This window comes from Aulonocara sp. 'chitande type north' Nkhata Bay, linkage group LG23 (assembly GCF_057382095.1).
Source record: "Aulonocara sp. 'chitande type north' Nkhata Bay isolate Kocher_YH1m ecotype deep benthic linkage group LG23, A_spYH_male_GT1.1, whole genome shotgun sequence".
Classification (NCBI taxonomy): domain Eukaryota; kingdom Metazoa; phylum Chordata; class Actinopteri; order Cichliformes; family Cichlidae; genus Aulonocara; species Aulonocara sp. 'chitande type north' Nkhata Bay.
Window position 1 is genome coordinate 8,595,225 of NC_141365.1, and position 20,935 is coordinate 8,616,159.

The following is a 20,935-nucleotide window of genomic DNA, read 5'->3' on the forward strand; positions in this document are numbered from 1 at the left end:
TTGGAAACATGCAATTTCCTTACACAGCAGGTTTTGTAACTTTGTCCTAAAATACTTCATAGTTTTCATAAATGAAGCTATTGTTATGACATTATATGACAAGAGACATTTATATGCTAATATAAACTTTGGATGGATGTGCTAAATGAACACAGGAGATGAAAGAGTTTTCAATAAACCATTGTATTATAAAATATGTAATATAAAAAACAAGTTATGTGTCAGAGTCATCATCAGAAGAAGAATAACAGTCTAGTCCCAAGACATGACCAGTCCTTTCCTCCATTGTCTCAATGTTGGATGACTTCCCAGGTATCCTCCCTGCTGCTCCACAGTTTGAGTTATTCTCTTGGAAGGCAGCTTTCTGCCCAACAGTCTCTGATACCCCATCTTTGCTTTTCTCTGAATATATTTGTCTTGAATGGGAATTATTAAGATTTGGCAAGCCACACTGCAGGATCCTGGCAAGACTCTGCGTTTGAGAGGAACTAGGCTGAACTGGTGTTCCTCTGAATGAAGCAGCAGCCACTGCCAGCCGAGTTTGATCAAAAGAAAGCGGCTGGTCCTGAACTGCGCACATGGCCTTTGAGGTTTCAGAGACCAGCTTAGTGGGTGCAAAACATCCTGCCATTCTGCTAATAAAGACACTTTCATTTTGCTGACTGCCATCGTTTTGTGAGTCACAGGTCCGAGGGTTTTTAACTGTAAATAAAAATGAACACACGTGAGATATATGTATGACCAATACCACTGTCTTAAAGCAACAACAAAACACACAATGTTAATTTCACAGGATAACAATTTGTGTTAAAGATGATTATGTTTTAATATAATTTTTTTACGCTACATCTGGCAATTTAAAAATTGTGTTGTTACTGATATAACTGTTTGTTCTAATTTTTATATTATTATTTTTTTTCCAGGTGGTCTCAAAAATATTATAGAATATTTTACTGAGTATCAATATGAGAGATTGAAATGCATTAAGTAGCATGTACGTAATGATGCATTAACCTTCTCTTTCATGGCGTGCATTTTTAATTTCTCTTTGCTATTTGGGCTGATTGGGACCTGATAAAAAAACAAAAAAAAAAAACAAAGAACTGACTTTTTACCTGACTTTGCTCTACAAGGGCCTGATATCCACATGAGGACATTTGTTTTAAAATTTGATAGAACAGTGGCAGCATAATGTCCTTGTAGAGCCAAATTTAGTACTGTGGTCTAGACCAGCAGTCCCCAACCCCCGGGCCTCGGACCGGTACCGGGCCGTGAGAGTTGAGGCTCAGGTGTGAAATGTGCGGTTTTCAGGGTTTTTATCGGTTTTCAGCGTTATTTTGTTATCGTTTTGATCGTTAACTCGGTTTTCCTGGGTCTTTTCACATGTGTTATGAATAAATCTTATTTTTTTCGGTACCGGTACTAGTTTTATTTTGTTGTATTTATCCGCGACACATTAAAGACCGGTCCGTGAAAATATTGTCGGGCATAAACCGGTCCGTGGTGCAAAAAAGGTTGGAGACCGCTGGTCTAGACAACCCAAAATGTGATGTCCACATATGTGGACACCAGGTCCTAGGAGGTTAATATTTACAAGGTAAACACCTTACATTAGTCAAATGTAATGTCAGCTCAAAATAAAAAAAAGATGTATATGCTAACTCACAGATTCTATATTGTTTAGTAAAGTCTTGTTACAAGGCCTTGCGTTACAGTTGTGGTCTGCAGTTTCCATCCAGTCATCATGAGCATGAATGTAAGGATAGTTGTAGGCTCTTCATGATTTCCTTGAATTGTTTTTTTTTTCCAGAGAAGATTAATTATGTAACATTAAAATTAAATGACTTTAAAAAACGGCGCAGAAGTTTAAATTATCACTTATTCTAATTATTATTATTGAATTTCTCTAATTCACACAAGATCAAAATTTAGGATGAAATATATAATTTGATAACTCTCGCTGGATGTTTTACCACGGTTCTTGGCAAAATTACTAGAGTTCATTTAAATTGGTTATTTTCATGTCACAGACCTGGTTATTCAATAGGATTGAGGCTGTGGCTTTGGCAAAGCCATTCCAGGATCTAAACACATCAAAAAACATGTGGACACTCGTGTCCATGTTTCAACCATTTGGCTGTTAAACTGAAGGGAAGTTGTAGAAGTTGAATGTAGTCCCCTTTCATTATATCGTCTACTTTGTGTAATGTACCTGTACCACTGACAGCAAAATGGCCCCACAGCTTCATGCTACCACCATTACCAGATTTACCTGAAGGTGCATATACTTTTGACCCTCTGAAAAGAAAATTCAAAATAAACTCATCCTGGAAAAAGAACTGTTCAAAGAAATCATGAAAAATTGCCATTCATGGTATTGATGGTACCATTCATTCCTCTTATTCATGCCCATGTTGAGTGTATACAAACAACTAAGTGTTTTCACCGTCAACATCTTGGAGTTTTGAAACCTGATGCCACGAGCTGGTGATGGATCTGAATGCGAAACTCAAAGAACACACTCACCAGCTCAGCTTGCCCTGGTCTATCCTGCTTTCTGAAACTAATAATGGCCATCATTTACAAATATTTTATTCAGTATGAACTAAAAGTAGCAAAGTTGTTACTTAGGAGTCACTTAAGCTTTAGCTTCACTTTTCAGACTTGGAAATTATGTATATGGTTTATCTTATTTCCACATTACACATTCAGACTGTATTTTTTGTGACATTCTAAGATGAAATATTCTCATAAGTCAAAAAGAAAAACTATTAGTTTCACTCAAAGCAGAAGATTAACTACTTACCAATTGCTGGAGAATCTTGCATATCTGCTCTTCGTTTGCAATAAGCTCGAGGAGTCCATGGCTTGTGTTTACAAGATGGATCAAGAACTCGTAGTTTGGCAATGAAGCGTTTGTACTCTTTCTCTAAGGCCTCAATGTGCAGCTGAAACTCTCCTATCTTCCTCTCCGGGTAATGAGAAAGTTGTGATTGCTGGAAAAACAACAAGAACTTGGTAAAGTATAAATAAATAAATAATAAAATAAACCCAATCTTGCTTTGTTACAAACACTCACCTGTAGATAATACTCAATTTCATTCTTGATGCTGGGGATCCACTTTTTCACAGCAGCAGCTGAATTAAGAGTAGACTGTGAAAGGAAATGGCTTGATGAAATTAGCCAGTTAAGTGAATTATGGTGACAATTTCATGACTTTTGTGTGTTTTGTTTGCTTCTTCATTACCAGCTTTGGTCGACGCTCGTGAATATCTCTGAGGCGTCCCTCTGTAAAGGAAAAGAAACCAGTGTAGCCAAAGTCCATCTAGAACATAAGTGAGCCCCCCAGCGAGGTGCAATACCATCTTAGATAAAGTGCACAAAGTGCCAGTGAATATCTTCATCAAAACATGGTCAAAGGTCACAAGGAAGATATTACTAATAACATAGATAAATTAACTAACGAACAAAAAAATCCTGCTAAATATTCTTTTCAGTAGCACAACAGTTACTTGCCTTGAGATTCTTAGCATAATGTTGCCTCTTATTAATTATTTTGTTTTCCTGCAGAATAGCCCGCAGGCCATATTTTATGTGTCTGTAATCTAGAAACATGTCTAACCACTCAGCCATCTTGGTCGACCTAAAGGCAGTTATTTGGGCAGTTATTCTGCAGCCTTATGAAAATGACCTTAAATTTCATTAGCCATCTGGGCATGAAATATTTATTTACAGATTCACTTGATGAAAATGCTTCTAGTATCATCCACCTAACTTTATAGATAGATATAGATAAAAGTTACTCCCCTCTTGTTTTATATCTGGGGAAGTTTCTGATTAAGAAGTACTTACTTGTCCCTACTGGGAAATCATCCACAATCACCTTAAAGCTTTTATGTAACAGTCATCTTACTCTTCTTTTTTCTATTTTCTAACATAACAACAGGTATAAATGCAAACTTATATTTTAGTTGCTTTTGTCTCTGGTTATCTCTGGGTTTCAGAAGGGATCGCTTATGGTCGGATATGCGTTTTCACGTGGGCTAAAGCCTGTGTATTAAACCAAGTGAATATGTGAGAATGAGAGACAGTGGACAAATAATGCTATGTAGTCCAGCAAAACTCCTACTTTTTGAGCTTTGGTGAGTGTGTAAACTACAAGATTTCAATGTATGTTTTTAATTGGACTAGCAGCTGAGGGTTAGCACTACTGTAGTTAACAGGCAGAGCTAGCTGCCCCCAAAGCGGCTTGTTTTTATCAACTGAATGCATATCGCACTAAACGTATTACCCGCTTACCCTCTCTCTCTTTCTGGAGCCACAGTCTGTTCAGTCTGCCCTGCTGTTTTTCCTCATTTCTCGCCATTTCCACTTCGTCCACAAAAACCGCTGCGAATAAGGAAAAACAATATCACGTGACACACAACAGCCCTCACGTGATCTCAACCAACATAACGCGAGAGCAGCAGTTAAAATCGCAAAATACATGCAATCCCTCGTAAAACCAAACCCAAAATGTTTGTCTTGTGGTTCGTTGGTAAGCGAACGAAATGAAATGTAATATATGGGTTAAAGCGTGCAAACCAAGTGCATTTCTTTTTCTTTTTATTATTATTATATTATTATTATTTTTTAAATATTATTATCATTATATTTTTTTAATCTATTACCTGCAAAGGAGCAGGAAATCCGAATATTCAAGCAGAATCTGTGTAGAAAATAGTGTACATAACAATCGCCCCTGTTACAGATTTATTACATGCAAAGTTGTTAGACATGATTAGATATGTTTTGTGCTGGATAATTATTTAAAAAAACAGACATTACTTAAAAATATCTAATAATACTTAAGTAGCTTTAAAAAGTTCGGGCGATTTAAAATATAATTAAGCTACTTAAATGTAGAATTGCACTTTTCATAATCACAGACGTTATACATATTCTTAAATGGAAATTATTCATTCATATATGTGCATATCAATTTAATGCAGCCGCTGATTAGTTTACTTACTCATGTACTGATGAGTAAATGTATCTATAACAATTAAGTTGACATATCTGCAACAAAATGTAAACAATCATTTATACTGTTTATTTTATTTCAAGCAACTAAGACGTTCAAATGAATTATATGGAGTAGAAAGAACAACATTTTCATCCAAAATATAGAACAGGGAAAGTAACAAAAAGCCCCTTTAAAAAAAGACAGTAGCGCAACATTGAAATACTAATATAAATTACATTAAACCTGTACTTCAGTAAGGTATTTGAGTAAATGTACGTTAAGTTACATTCCTAATCGCTGTCATTGATATCCAGTGACGTTTACCACTGTAAGATTAACAGCACTCTAGTCCAGCCTAGTCAAGCACAACAACTACTGGCGATATTTGGGTAACAAAATACATCCTCAAACATATTCTTTAAATTTGTTATTTACATATTTCTTCACAAGCCTTGACATGATAACAGTCTAGCCTATGGGTGTGCAATCTGCTCCATATATGGTGGCCTCCATAATGTTTAGGATAAAGTCACATTTCTATAGTTTTGCCTCTGAAGTGCAGATTTTCAAATGTAATTCAAGGGTTTTTACATAAATCGTGCATGAACCAGAATTACAGCCATTTTTATAAACAGTCCCCCATTTTCAGAGGCTCAAAATGAATAGGAAAATTGACTGACCAAGAGGTTTCATGGTCAAGTGAAACCTGTTTCACTGTTATTTCATGACAAACAAAGCAGACATACATCTCAGCAACACCAAAAGGCCAGAAAGATCACAGAAAACAGAGAAGTGAATAATTTTGTATTATAAATTATTTCCATAGTTAAGAATAACAGCTTTGCAATATCTAACCAAGTCCAGAACTGTCAAGAGACATAAACCATGAAAGGAAATACTGAGAGTGCAAACCACTGATTACACTCAGGAACATAAAGGTCACATTTGAGTTTTCCAAAAAACATCTAAAGACGCCTGCTTAGTTCTGTTTAAAAAAATTCTTTGGAAAGTTGAAACCAAGTTGAACTTGTGCCAGAATGGGAGGAGACAAATATGCTCATGAACCAAATTGCATTATCTTTCAAACATTGTGGACTTCAAGTAGTCATTGACTGCAAAGGGTTTTTTTTATCCAAGTATTAAAAAGAGTCTATAGTTTTTACATTTATTTTAGTTTGTCCTATTAATTTTGAGCCTCTATAAATGGGGCACTGTGTATAAAAATGACTGTAAATCTTAAATGGTTCATACAAAAAAATTTAACACCTCGAATTAAAGTTGAACATCTGCACTTGAATCAAATATTGATTGTTTGATTTGAATTGAATTTGATTTAAAAGTTGTATCCAAACTTTATGGATGACACTCATTTGGGAGTTTTTTGGAACCTACATTGACTGAAAAATGGCAGTGTGCGGCCACTGAACCTATAGTTTAATTATAAATTTGTTTAAAAAAGGAGCCGTATCAGACTCGATGACTTTATAAAGCTTTTCAACATATTTTATTTACACTTTCCTCACAGTTGCTGTACACACAGTTAGATGCCGCTCTCCCGCTGCCAGCCACACAACTCCACAACAACAACGACATAGGACCCCAGTCAGTCTTTTAACCCGGCGAGGCGTGATTGCGGATGCCGTTGCAGATGCGTTCGCCTACCCTGTAGCGACACCGCCGACCACGACCCGCCACACCGACACTTTCATCGCGCAGCTGGGGTGAAGAAATATAGAAATAAAAAGAAGAATCTGTGAATTCTTTCAGTGAATCAGATTATAGAACTAGTCCAGGCAGTAAAAATGCATTTAAGCTTTTACATTTCCAATATACCCACTTGATGAGACCTGATATTACCTAAATGTTAGGAAAATTTAGTCTAGTTCTTTGAGGACAGAGCAGTTGACCTCTATCTAATTTGCATTGATCTATATTTTGTGTTAGTAAACTTGTAAAACAGGAGCGATGTCATTTAGTTTTACCCAGTGTAGCAGATGGTGTGAGGGATAGCTGAGCAGTGGAAGCACAGATGAAAGGGCCTAAAGATAAAAGGCCAAAACTAAATACAGCAACTAGGAAAATCGTTCAGGCCCAGTTTATTAGTTTATTTTGATGACTACTAATGACGCTCAAGAGGAGTTGAAGTTCTTGCCTAAATAGTCCAGGAAGGACTCTTCCTATTCCTTGAGACCAAGTAACCATAAAGTAAAGTCCTGTGCATAAGTCTTGAGTCACATCTCTCTCTCTCTCTCTCTCTCTCTCTCTCTCTCTCTCTCTTTTAATTAAAAAAAATTGTTTCCAATGATTCAGTTTTTCTTGTAAAATTTTCAAGTGCTCTTTTTATGTCTACTTTTCCCTCATTTTTGGCCCATTTTCAGATGATTTTTTTGGAACCACTTTACATTGACCTTTGGGTCATTCATCATGAACAATGCACATAACTCAAGGGATGAACCAGTGTTGTGTCTACACATAATAGAAAACCTAGTAAAGAATCAATTTTCAATTGTATGATTTGCCACTCTTTTTTTTTTTTTTAGCAATTAGACTCTATATGGAATCCTTACGTTGGGTGAGTGCTGAGTGTTTGTATATGTGTGCATGAGGGTGGGAATGCATGTTTGTGTCTGTGTGTGCCTGTTTGTCTGTGTCTATATGTCAGGTCGGGTCTTAGACTCCACCTCTCTGGGAACTCCCAGGCCCTCCAAGGCCTATCTCCCCTCACCACACTCCCTGCTGGTGACTGATGCCCTCAGGGGTCGGTGTGTTGGTGGTTCTTGGTGTCCGGGGCTGGGCACTCAGGTATGTACCAGCTCACTCCCGGTGGCTACCTGGCGGGGCCTGGCGCCTGTTGCTCGGTCAGGCCTCCTCCGGGGTGCGGGGGGCCCTCGGGCCTCCGGCCTCTGGGCCTGCGGCTCGGTTCACTCTGGCACAGCTGGCTGCCGGCAGAGCCGGCGGGCACGCCAGTGCAGCCCCCTCTAGCTTCTGCTCGGTGGCTACTGGGTTACACCTCGTCTGGGGATCCTCAGCCCTTCCCATGAGGGTGGCACGGATGCCCCTCCGGTGGTCCTTCTTGGGCTCTCGCACTCTGAGGCCTCTGGATGTCTGGGGCCTGGATCTCCTCCATGCCTGCTTCATGCCCTAGGGGACGGGGCTATGGCTCGCTACATCCTCTTGCAGACCATTACATGTGGAAACCATTTGAATACAAGCGCACAGGTATGCACACGGGTGTTCACTGCTCGTAGACTTAAATTACACCTTTCTTGGCTGCTACTTCAAAGCACATTGTGCGCTGTCTGTCCTGCGTGCTGCACAACAACATTGAATATTTAGTATTTACTGCTGTTTACACTTAGCTAGATTAATGCGATGGTGTTGTGTTTAGTATATTGCTTTGTTTTTTTTTTACTTGTTCTCTATTCTTCTTCTCTCAACAGGTGATCCAGGAGATTTTTTTTCTCCCCCCCCTTTCTCACTGTCCCTCTCCCCTTCTGTTTTTCTTTTCCTTCCTCTTTCTTTCTCCCTTTCCTATCTCTCACTCATGTCTGTCCCGTCTGTAACATCTGAAAATAAAATATAATAAATAATAAAAACAAAGGTCGATCAAATGGACCAATACGGCAATGCCACGATGATCCATTTGGCAAAATAAATCCATTGGGTATCCTTGTTGGTCTTCAATTCTGATGGCTAAAGAACCAAATGGGACAGGCAAAAAAAAAAAAAAAAAAAAGACTATATGGAATTATTGTTGATCGTCAGATCAGTCTTTTGACCTTGAAGGAGAGGTCAAAGGTTAAATGGAACACAAGCTTTTACATTTGATGTTGTACTTTCTATATGTTAATATTGTGATGTGAGAGTGGCTATAAAATTGACATTTTCTGAATCTCTGAAAAAATCTCTAAAGAGTATACTGATTTAATTGTGTTTTTGTTTTTTTTTTGGACACATTTTCAGTGAATTATTTTAGTTCACTAGTTCCAGGAGGTCAAAGTTCAGACTTGTGATGTCATCAGTAAGTGCAAGAAGGAAAAAAGTAAACAGCGTGTGGAACGTGACAGCATGGGTTGCTGATGATATGCTATGCTGCCTGTAAACTCCAAACCTGAACTGAGGAAAATAAAGTTGCCAAAAGGAGAACGGAGCCATGTCTGTCTGAGGGTGCAACATTAACAATACGCATCACACTTGTGAATGTGAGAACTGAGAAACTTCACAGACATCTTGTGACTTAAAAGGCTTTTTGTAAAATTTCAACCAACAAATCATTAAGTTGACCTTGCAGACTCCGGTGGATGTAAGCCAAGTTTTAATGGATTGTTAACACAACCCCACTATAAACACCCAAAAAGTTTAATCACAGTTCACTCAAATCTATCTTGTTTATAGATGGAATGATGACACGCATTTGTGCTCACATGCCTGCAAGCATACGAGCACACATGGATGCAATAAACGCTATCAAAAACATAACCACTCAGCAGAGATAAAAATCCAGCAAAGATCTGACATGAGTCCCGAGAGCGGCATCTGGCTGTTTCATACGGTAAAACATAACCATACAGCAGGGGAAAAAAGCTGCATCTGGCGCTTCAGTTGAACCATCTACACTTTGCCAAGCCTAATCAGACCTCATCATGCGCTTAGTGGAAGAGCAGCTGTCAAAAAACATTCTTGAAGAAGAGAAACAGGGACAAAAGCTCAGGTGTGCAAAATTAAACACAGAATGAGCTAAAAATCACTGGCAAAAAATACTGTCAAATTGAATCCTTATATAATTTGTTATAATTCTATTACTTAACACCAAATAATACAATACATTTTTATGATGAATATTTTAGCATTGTCCTACGATATTTTTGACCCTTGATGGAAAAAAGTACATTTTACACACTTTAACAGTTGTTAGTGCGAAGTTTCGTTGACATTTCTTATTCATATAACAGCGTTGGAAAAGTAACAGTTAGCCTGATGAGAAGGAAGCGCACATTTTTCCTGTTGTCATTAAACCTCAAAAAAAAAAAAAAATCCCACCCTAGTGCTAATAGGTCTTCAGGGGTTTTGCTGCCAGGACCACAATCACACAGGAAGATCTAAATGATGGTAAATGCAGATAATAATCACCGCTGCACAATCATCTACAACATTTTGCAGCTATACCAAGCTTTTGTAAAGCATTTAAATGCATCAAAATCTGTGTGAGTGAAAGATAATCTAGTGTGTGAAATTACTGTTCTTAGAATTTTCAGGTATTTGTATTTTACTCAGCATTGTATTTTCATAGTTTTTATTTTCTCAGAACTTTCCCCCCAAGTTTTCACACAAATTTCTACTCCTACCATTTGCAAAATAAACTCATTGCTTTAGGTTAAAGACATTTGAGGCAAGTTTATATTTATCATCATTGCAGGCCTTCAAACATCAAAGTGATCTGAGCGTGTATTCTCCATCACTGGAGCTTATCAGACAGAAAGAGATAAAATCATATCGTTTATGCATCATTTATAGCAGTTTTAGAAGTGGAGCGAGTGTAAGAAGTAATGTTTTTAAGTGGCAGGTAATTTTAAAATGCAAAGTTTCTAAAACTTCAACAAAAATCAGCAAAATACAGAAAGTAACTCTATTACAGATCTTTTTGGGTTTGTGCCAAGAATTCATTTGTCAAATCAAATATACGAGCTATCTGTTGTTGTGATCCCTTAAGGGGGAGCAGCTAAAAGAATCTAAGGAGGCAGAAAGTAGAGTAACATAGAAACACTTAAGTAAATTAAACCTTTACTTCAGTAAGATACTCAAGTACATGTACTAAGTTAAATTCCTACCGATCCTCACTATTCCATCCAATGATGTTTGCCAAGATTAACAAGTCCAATGTGTTGGATGAGTTGCTTAACCTAGTCCAACACAATAACAGCAACTGGCAACACAAGTGCCAGGAACCAAGCAATAAGACATAAAGACAAGGACAAAGGTATAAAAAGTACTTTTTGTAACTTTAATTAAATGAAAAATTATTAACTGTATCACTAAAATCCAAATCTGTATAGAGAAAGTAGATAAAAGTAAATGCTAAATAGGAGAAAACTCAAAATGAGGTCAACTAAATGAAAACCCTACCCTACCAAGGTTAATATAACATAGCTGACTTGCTTACCAGTTAGTGCACAAGGCAACATTGGCTAGCCTACCAGACACAAAAAGGGGGCTGATGGTTACACAAATACCACATAAATCTAGAAACCCTATAACATACGGTAATTCCATCCTAACCCTAACCCTGCCTTAACCTCCTAGGACCTGGTGTCCATATATAGGGACATCACATTTTGGGTTGTCTAGACGACAATACTAAATTTTGCTCTTTCAAATGGCTTTTAAATGAGCCATATTGCTCAAAGGGGCACAATTGTTGTTTTTCCTTTTGTTTTTGCACTCAGGAAAAATGCTGCTGTGTTCAAACACCAAATAAGGAGTTTTGCACATGATTACTCAATTGTGACTTTATAGTGTTCGAACACTATAAAGTCACAACAGCAAAGAGAAATTAAAAATGCATGCCATGAAATAATTTGGGTCTTAGGAGGCTAAATAAGGCAACATTGTGCCATCTCATTTCAATATTTATGTGAAAAATAACCACTAACCACTAACTAAACAAAAATACTTACACTGAAGGGTGGTGGTGAAGCCGTCCCAATCGAGGTAACACATTACATCCTCAAAACTAAAATGCTCAACTTTTTTAATGTGTCGTTTACATACTTTTTCATAAAGCCTGACAAGATAACTCAGCATGATAACTGATTTTGTGAAAAATGATCAATATACAGTGACTACTGTAATGTTTGGGACAAAATTAGGTTTTTTTGTTGTTTTTTTGCAGTTTTGCCTCTGTACACCACCACCACATGGATCAGAGGTCAAATATATGTAAACAACCATATTGTGATTGAAGTGCAGACTTTCTGCTGCAATTCAAGGGAAAAATGCATTAACTATTTTAGAATTGCAGCCATATTTATACACAGTTTCTCATTTTCACAGGCTCTCCTCTTCCCAAGGAGGCCCAAATCACTGTCACTTTATAAGGACCCTTGATTTTTATTTTATTCAACTCAAGTGCATGTGTAATTTTTTCCATGACTAATTTTTCTATTCTTTCCTTTTCCTAATGCAAAAATGGTATTGCAAAATTATGTTAATATATTTAAGACATGCAAAACTTTACTTTCACATGATAAAGTCCAGGGGTGGGTAGAAATAACAAAAGAACCAAAAAACGACCTGGCCCTAAAAAAGTAATATTTCCCAAGAAACATATTGCAAATAAGTAGCGACTTACTATCTGAAGTTGAGGTGTTGAATTTGTATTTTATGGATTTTCACTGTAATTATGTCATTGTCATTTTAAATGTGAGACCCAAAAGAGTTGTTAATGCAAGCCATGCTGTGGCCATCATTAGGCTGAAAACTCCAAATAAACAGAGAGAGAGCAACAGCGCTGGAAGTGGACGAATAAACAATCTGGTGCATTGTTAAAATGAATGAATGACTGCACTGACCAGCTCAGCAACACTAAAGGGGCTGAAAGACCACAGAAGAAAACCAACCAAAGTGGATGATGATTTATTTCCATAATATCAGCAAATACAGAAGCTGTTTGTGTGCAATTTTTCCACATAATGTGTCTTCTAACTAAAGGTCGAGCTGCTGCATTTCCCAGAAAGAGAAAAGAATGAAAGATAACTTAATTCAGAGATAAAGACAGATAAAACAAGAAGGAGCAGAAGAAGAGCGTTTATATATAAAAGCAAGGATTGCTCAGTGTGTTTTGTAATGTCTTCATTTTTAAATCAAATATTGGATCTGTATATGATGTGAAGTTATTTTTTTTCTATTGTGAAACATCCTTAAAAACAAACTAAGCTATATCACCTTTGGATTATTCAAATTCTCAGCAGTTTAGTGCAGGGTAAACAGGTTAGTTTGCCATATTGTGGTGAATCTATAGCACTGAGCTGTTCAAGGTGGGAGTTAGGATACATCAAGAGTAGCAGAAATGTATTTGAATGTAAGCTGATGATTAGATTCCTTCACTGAAGTTAACCCTTATACCAGCTGTATGCTGTCTTGTAAAGACAGTATAAACAGAATGCTGCCAGTGTTCGGGATGGAGCTCCGGCAACATAGCATGGGAAACGTGCTTACATCTAGCTGAATTCAGCTGTGCAAATCCACAAAAAGCAGCAGCATAACTGCAAAAAAACCTACTGGAGCTCGCATTAGAAATGATTGTGAGTTGTGATCCTTCCCCATGCTGAGCCACTAAAACTGCTCTCTCCCCACCTGTTCCCCACCTTCATCCCTGGCTGTAATCATTTTTCTGGCTCCCTCCGGGTACTCTGGCTTCCTCCCACCGTCCAAAGACATGCAGTTTGTGGGGATAGGTTAATTGATTAATCCAAATTGTCTATAGGTATGAAGGTGGGAGTGTGAGTGCGAATGGTTGTCTGTCTCTGTGTGTTAGCCCTGTGACAGACTGGTGACCTGTCCAGGGTGTACCCTGCCTCTTTTCTTAACACAAGTATCTGTATTTTTACTGAAGTGAAGAACGCCCGTGTCACTTCTTGTGTCAACAACAAACCACTTGTTTTCAACAACAACCTAAAGTTGCAGATATCATAACACTTCCTTCCTGCTTTTTTTTTTTTTTTTTTTTAGATTTAGAGATGGATTAATTTAGTGTCAGTAGAAAAAGAGTTAGGTATGCTTAAGTTATACCTACATAGCTTATATATTTTGATATAACAAAAATATCTTGGCATCAGAAACTAATATTTCCAAGCAGAAATAACTTCCAGGGGTTTGCATTACTGTCAACTATTAAGTTTAGTTCAACATTACTTATAGTGGACCAATTCGGCAGTCTTCAGGGAACTTTATGCTCCAAGCTAAACATGGTATACAGAGGAATACCCTCTATTCTCTTCCCTGGGTGGATGGGGGGAGCAGAAGCTAAACAAAATATCTATGGAGAAACAGCAAACATTACCAGATTAGAAAATGCACAAACTGTGCAAGGGACGAGAACCAAAGCTAAATTGTGTCATTTGCAAATAATATTCTCTAAAATTGGTTTGCTTTGACTCCATCAACCAATACAAATTATTTGAAAGGCAATAGATAGACTATTGTGACTTAAGTTAATCTTTTTTTATTATCTTAGATATTCTGCAGTCCTTTTCTAAAGGCCTCGGAGAGCTCTGTAGGTCTTGGCATCACACTACCCCAGACTCTCAGCAGCTTCACCAGCCTCTTCCTAAGGAGGCCCAAATCACTGGCACCTTATGAGGACCTTTGATTCATATTTCATTTAGCCCAAGTGCATGGGTGTACCAACTTTTTCATCACTAATTTTTCTTTTCTTCTCTTACTGCAAAAAGCTATTGCAAAATAAAATTAATATTTTTTTTGAGTTTGAGTCCCATTAAAGCTGGCTTGAACTAAACTTTAACAGTAGTAATGTGATGGTCTGAGGCTGCTTTACTGCTTCAGGACCTGAAAGACTTGCCCTAATTGATGGAACCATGTACCAGAACTCATTCTTGCTAAAGGGGACAATCATAGCTTCTGAGGCCAAAAGCTTGGGTTTTCCTATTACGTCAAATGATATTTTTATAGAGTATTGTTCAAGTAGGCCACCTCCATATACAGACATTAGACCTTTACTTGTCCAAAAAAAACAACAACAAACTGAAATAAAAATAAATAAATGGAGGAATAAAATCGTTATTCAGCTTGCCATGTGCTCTATTCTTATGAAGGATGTGGTTCAAAATAGCTGTCACCAAGCACTGCTGTCTTTCTGTGCTTGGAGTTTGACCCAACGCTTGCAAACCCAGGCTTGCATACAATTTGCATAACCTTTAAAGAGGATCTGCAAAGGTGTAAGCTGGGCTAGATGCTATCATCATACTTTCCTGTATGGTCGTTGAAGTGACTAACTCTAAAACCACAGGTGGGCAAAAAGAAGCAATGGTTAGATTTTTTTTAATGCTTCACCACAAAAAGGTATCAGTCAGCTTAGCCGAAGGTGTATTCGGTAGAAGGTGCTAGGAAAAGTCTGAGTTTCATTTTAATCTGGATGAAAGTAGAAGAGCAAAAAATAATCGACCTTTAGGTGCATGCCTAAGAATAAAATATGAACAGTTGACTGCAAGAATACATAGCAAACAGGAAGAAATACAATGAATCAAGAGCGATATATGCAAAACGAGAAAAATATAACCAAAAATAAGAGAAAGACACACACTAGAGAACAAGTTGCAAAGTGCTTGGATCAACATCGTTCACAAATTATGATGCTTACTTCATAAGAAACATCTTCCTCTTGAGTAAAATTGCAGTGTTCTCATGCTCTGGTGTGTGTTTAGTTTCTGCAACTTGCAATGGTGTCTTCCCTATATTATTTTTAGCCTGCAGATTGGCTTTATTCCTCCATCCTACATTTCCAGCTTGTCCCCAGTTTACAAGTATTTTCATTACTTTGTGGTGTCCACCACGTGCAGCACAGTGCAGAGGTGTGTCTTTATTGTGATCTGTAGCATTTATCTTGGCCCCAGCTTCCAGGAGCCGCAGAGCTACACTATCATGTCCCTTCTCAGCTGCAGCATGAAGTGGTGTTTTCCTCCATGCATTCCTGTCTTCAGTCCCCTTATTGTTGAGCGGCTGAAGAAGGGCTGTAACCACACTGTGCCCACCAGCTGCTGCGTAATGAAGAGGAGTGGAGCCATCCATGTCTCTAGCTCGCCTCTTTGCCCTGTGGGAAAGCAGTGAAATCGCCACGTCTACTTTTCCCTCCATAGCAGCCAGGTGGAGGGGAGTTTTTTTCTCATTATCAGTGGCATCTGGGTCAGCTTTGGCTGACAGCAGCAAGTCCACCACACAACTATCTACCTGGGAAAAGGCTGCCCAGTGCAGGGCTGTCCTCCCCAGCCGGTCTTTGACTCCAGGTTCTGCCTTGTTATGAAGAAGTTGGATCACTGTGTCTGTGTGACCCTGCATGCTGGCTATATGCAGAGGGGTCAGACCATCCTGGCCTACTACATTTACCTATAGCAATGACACACAACTTTGCATTAATATACTGAAAATCTACTGAACTGATAGCAACCGTTAATGCTTTGACAATTACCTGTGCTCCACCTTTTAACAGCAGACCAGTTATGTCAGGCCCATCACATTGAGCTGCCAGGTGGAGAGGGGTGTGGCCTTTAGCTCCCTTAATGTTTGGGTCCAGTCCTTTTTCTAGCAGTGTGTGCACTATGGGCTTGCTACCACTGCGAGCAGCCAAGTGCAATGCTGAAGAGAGGTCAGATAAAGTAGCATCCAGTTTTGCATTTTTTGCTACGAGAACACTAGAATAAAAAAAAGCCAAAATGTAAGATATTATATATTTGGCTTAGCTGCTAAAAAAAATACAGAAAAGGGACAGTTAAAATAGATGCATATGCTCTGCACCAAATATGTACAACACAACATAAATGATGATATATATAAAATTAGAAACAAACATGGAAAATACATATTTGTTATAGAAGGACAATGATGAGCATTTTGCCTTTTCTAAACCCATTTGTGTCATTGCGCCTGTACAGTCGTGATTTTATTCTGCTATTTGACTTGGACCAGCATCTGGTGCCACAAATATCTCACTGCTATTTTTTTTAACATATACATAAATTATATTTGTGAATATAAACATTTATGAGGCAGGGTGGATTTTATAAAGGTAGTTAGACAGTGTTCTTCTTATTCTAGTATGTTCTTTAAGTAAACTACATAATTACGTGTTTCCCACAATGATATGATTGATTTTGTTGAAATGCTCTTGAGTGTGAGTGTGAAGGCCTACGGGGGCTACTTTATTGCCACTGAATTTATTTTGAAAGAGGTCACCTGAAGACTTCTGAGTGTCCCAGCTCAGCTGACAGTAGGAGAGGCGTATATCTGCGACCGTCGCGCATGTTCACATCTGCTCCACTGTCTATCAGTGCACTCACCGCACCATCAAAGTTCATTCGAACAGCTGAAAAGAGAGCAGAGCCCAGGGCATCTTTGTTCAGGACTCCTCTGGCATTAGCTGTGGTTTGAACAAAACTGACCGTGAGCTTGGATGTTTTGCAGGTTTATTCTGTATTTGTGTAACATCTCAAAAACAAAGCAATGAATTGAAATAGAACTGGACCAAACTCACCAAGCAACAGCTGGAGAATTGATTCTTGATGAAGATTAATGGCTTCATATATGACATCATAGTCAGCTTTAGCCCCTGCATTGAGAAGGACAGTCATTGTTTTCTCATTGCTCTCCTTGACTGCATAAAACAGAGCTGCTTTGTTATGGCTGTTTAAGGCATCAACAGTGGCCCCGCTCTGCAACAGCAACTCAGCCAACCTCCAATCATCTTCCATGGCAGCCATGTGCAGAAACATATTCTGTCTGTGACTTTCAGACTGCCTGGCTTCCTCCTCCACCAGGAGTTTTACAGATTTCAGATGCCTATTTTCTGCTGCCAGGTGAATGGGAGTTTTGCCTTTCAAATCCAGAGTATGTATAGGGGCCCCAGCCTTCACTAGGGTCTTCATGAGCTCTGTGTGCCCTCTGCTGGCTGCTCTGTGAAGAGCTGTGTGGCCAGCGTCATTCTGGAGGTCCAATCTAGCCCCTTTTTGAATCAAGAGCTCAGCGATGGATAAATGCCCATTTTCTGCAGCTACATGTAATAGAGTTTCTTTGGAAGAATTGACAGTGTTGATATCACTGTCTTTTAACAGCTCCTCAAGTAATAAGAGATCCCCTTTTCTAGCAGCCATGTAAATGAGGCTTTCTGGTTTACTTTGAGCTGGTGTATGCTCTGATGTTGCAAATACTATGGTACCACTTCCTTTCTTTGTAACACTAGATCCTTTTTTAATCCTTTTAGTATAAGTTCTCTGGGTTCCAGTTTGATCTGTTAATTTTCCCCCCCATTCACAATCTCTCTCCAGCAAATACCCAATCAGCTGTCTCCTGTTATCTTGAACTTGCTCGTTCATACTCCTTACATAGGTCTTGATTCGCTGGTATAGTTCAGGTTCTGCCAGCATAAGACACGGATGGAAGAATTTCCGACATGCTCGTTCACCTCTGGCCTCCAGGATGTCCAGGACCCTGGAGTTCTGATCTTTATGGGTCCTGATGGACAAAACAATAGATCTCCTTGCTGTTGTCATAACCCCCTCTGCAACCAAAAGATTCAGGAGATCCTCAGTATGTGAGATACCATAAACCAAATCCCTTCTCTTTGTCCGGATCACATCCACGGCATAAGGGTTCTTAGAATTTGATGCTGCATGGCTTTCAAAACCTTTGACATTATTCCACATTTTAAATTTGCAGGAAAATAAAAAAATGTTCCTTCAGCCTTCATGCGCCACAGTTGTTAGAATTTGTTGTTCTGATTTCTGTTTGTGTATTTTGTACCATATTGCTTAGTAAAATACCCCGCCCATAGCAACTACAACAGACAGAAGCCTTTCACTGTACAGATTCAGCCGGCTCAACCTGACCTTTGTGCAATTACGCGGTCAAGTTTCCATTAGATGCAGTTAATTGTTTTATCTAGTAATAGCACTTCAATCCTCAATCACTGTGAAATTATTGTATTAGTATTGTATTAGTAAGAGGTGACAAGAATAATAGCTGTATAAAAATAACATTGTTTTGCATGTTTGTGAAAGCGATAAAATAGATAATGGTGTGTGGGGGAGAAGAAAGATTCTCCCTTATGTCTGAATCACTCTTGGCCTAAATGTCAAAATCGGTTTGATATATAATAATGACAACTTTTGATTTCCTTTTATCATTTGATGAAGAGATATAGAGCTATTAATAATATTTATGAGTAAAATTAGCAGAAGTTTTATACCCTGAAAGAAACTCCCCCAATACAAGTACAGTTAGACTTTATGCAGCAGAATGCTGCTGCATAAAGTCTCATGGAGACAGTCTAACAGTATTTATTAGCATGAAGCAGCATGTTTTTGTATAACAATCCATTTTATTTTATAGATTAGATGCGTAAATTAAAGACTCTATAGTGTGACTAAGGGAGTGGCTGAAGCCTGTACTATAATGCAAACATTTGCGAAGTAACTTTAACTTTCAAATACATGTAAACTTCTTTAGTAAAAATATACATATGCCCCCTTTGAATGTGGGGAAATTTAGGTATAAAATAGCCTGGATACCAAGCAACTAGATCGATCAACATATCATTTCTGTTCTATTGTTCCTATTATCATTTATGTGAGCTGTTAGTGAACTATTCTACAGAATGCGGATTTTGTTAAAGAACGTTTGTTTTTATTATGATCTCCTGATATTTAACATCTAGACGTCTGCTTTTAGTCGCCCTTGGAGTCATTTGATGGATTTGCCTGTTTAATTAAGTCCGGTCTATTCTTTAGATTACGTCTCAGGACACATCGTATTATGCAAAGAGGAGATTATGTAGTCAGTCGATTCACTTCCCGTAATAAACGCCTCCTCGGTCCTGACGTGGGTCTTCCGAGCGTTCCCTCTCCTTATATGGCAGGGGAGGGCACTGCTTTCCGGAATGATGTCACAATGCCCCAAGTTTGAGAAATCAGAGCAGATTTGTAGAGAAATCGGGATTCCCGAAGGAATAATTAAAGGGAAAGGGAGAAAAGTGTCTATTTGGATATGTCTCCCACAGAGATTGTCTCTATTAAGGAAAAATAATACAAACAATTAAAACAAAGACAACACCTGAATTCCCTTATTTGACGTGTTCAAACAGGTTGTGTTATAAAGATATTTGATGTTTGTTTGTATATAAAAGAATTAAAAAGCAAACAAAAAATAAAATCGGAAAATATAAAAATTGAAAAGAAAGAGAACATTTAATATTCTGTCAGCCTTAGCATCACAGTGTGTCAGAGACTTCGTTAGGTTTTCAGTCAACAACCCGTTCTGTTTTATTTACACTCTATATGACAGTCTCTATTAATTTCCACAAAAATTAATATCTGATAACCCGATATAAATTGCAACAGATCTGTGGAGATTTCGAGCACTTCAGGCAATTTCACCGGTAATCCACCCCAATGTATGTCGCCCTCCAGTGTTTCATTAAGAGCAGCACACGTGCTGATGTCCAGCAGTATTTGAAAGCCCACTCCTTTTATCTGCTGTAGGCCACGCCTGAGCTGCACCTGCTGTGTAAGCATGAACGAGACTCACTTTAATTGCTGGGTTTAGTGAAGACATCAAGAAAAAAAATTTACGCCTGTTTTTTTATAAGTGAAAAATTTGACACCCCCCCCCCCCCCCCCCCAAAAAAAAATCCCAATTTATTTCAAAAGTGCTCATAACATATTTATAGGCCCACATTGCTGTACCGTAAATAAGTTAAAGAATATTCAGCACTTTGAGATACTGAGCTCCAGGCTTGTATTTTCTTTTTTCTTGTGGTTAAAGCCATCACCACAAAGCCTTTGTTTGGGTTATTGTTTGTTCTTTTAGCTGGTACTGACTGAAAGATGACTATGTGATTAAAAAAAAAGACTCACCATATATATACATAATCCCACCAAGCCACAGTTTATTGTATTAATTTATCCCATACAGAGATTTGCACTTCAGAACCTAACACTTCTTTTTTTTCTTTGACATGCTGAAACCTTTTTGAATACTTACAAAAGGACAGAGCAATGGTGAATAACTGAATGATGAAATAGCAAGGGAGATGTCGTATTAATCAAATCAGTTCCAGATTTCTTAATTAAGGGTTGCACACCTTAGCCTATTGTGACTGAGTGTTACATGATGTGAAAATGTTACTTATTGCTCAAAGCAATGGG

General features: G+C 38.2%; 2 protein-coding genes across 3 annotated transcripts; both read right to left on the reverse strand.

Annotated features, from left to right (window-relative positions):
* Positions 1 to 164: 164 nt before the first annotated feature.
* LOC147301153 (uncharacterized) lies at positions 165 to 4,449 on the reverse strand. 2 transcript variants are annotated; one of them, XM_086283679.1, is made up of 5 exons: positions 4,301 to 4,449; positions 3,249 to 3,289; positions 3,080 to 3,154; positions 2,807 to 2,996; positions 165 to 702 (listed from the first exon to the last, which is right to left on the reverse strand). In XM_086283679.1, the coding sequence occupies exons 1-5, from the start codon at positions 4,365 to 4,367 to the stop codon at positions 215 to 217; spliced, it is 861 nt and encodes a 286-aa protein (XP_086139805.1). In that variant the 5' UTR covers positions 4,368 to 4,449; the 3' UTR covers positions 165 to 214. The 2 variants fall into 2 exon arrangements, with proteins under 2 accessions (XP_086139805.1, XP_086139806.1); XM_086283680.1 differs by having other exon boundaries at positions 3,249 to 3,326; positions 4,301 to 4,419.
* A 9,139-nt stretch (positions 4,450 to 13,588) lies between these two features.
* On the reverse strand, positions 13,589 to 19,723 carry caiap (CARD- and ANK-containing Inflammasome Adaptor Protein). Its single transcript, XM_086282885.1, has 4 exons — positions 17,269 to 19,723; positions 16,971 to 17,154; positions 16,207 to 16,429; positions 13,589 to 16,124 (listed from the first exon to the last, which is right to left on the reverse strand). The coding sequence occupies exons 1-4, from the start codon at positions 18,434 to 18,436 to the stop codon at positions 15,378 to 15,380; spliced, it is 2,322 nt and encodes a 773-aa protein (XP_086139011.1). The 5' UTR covers positions 18,437 to 19,723; the 3' UTR covers positions 13,589 to 15,377.
* Between the last annotated feature and the right edge of the window lie 1,212 nt (positions 19,724 to 20,935).

Bases quoted from the DNA above. Each gene is read 5' to 3' on its own strand.
- LOC147301153 (XM_086283679.1), bottom strand. From the start codon at position 4,367: ATGGCGAGAAATGAGGAAAAACAGCAGGGCAGACTGAACAGACTGTGG. The intron at 3,155-3,248 runs GTAATGAAGAAG...TTCCTTTCACAG, and splicing joins ACGAGCGTCGACCAAAGCTG to TCTACTCTTAATTCAGCTGC. The intron at 703-2,806 runs GTAAGTAGTTAA...TTTTATTTACAG, and splicing joins GCAAGATTCTCCAGCAATTG to TTAAAAACCCTCGGACCTGT.
- caiap (XM_086282885.1), bottom strand. From the start codon at position 18,436: ATGTGGAATAATGTCAAAGGTTTTGAAAGCCATGCAGCATCAAATTCT. The intron at 17,155-17,268 runs GTGAGTTTGGTC...TTCAAACCACAG, and splicing joins AATTCTCCAGCTGTTGCTTG to CTAATGCCAGAGGAGTCCTG. The intron at 16,125-16,206 runs GTAATTGTCAAA...TCATTGCTATAG, and splicing joins TGTTAAAAGGTGGAGCACAG to GTAAATGTAGTAGGCCAGGA.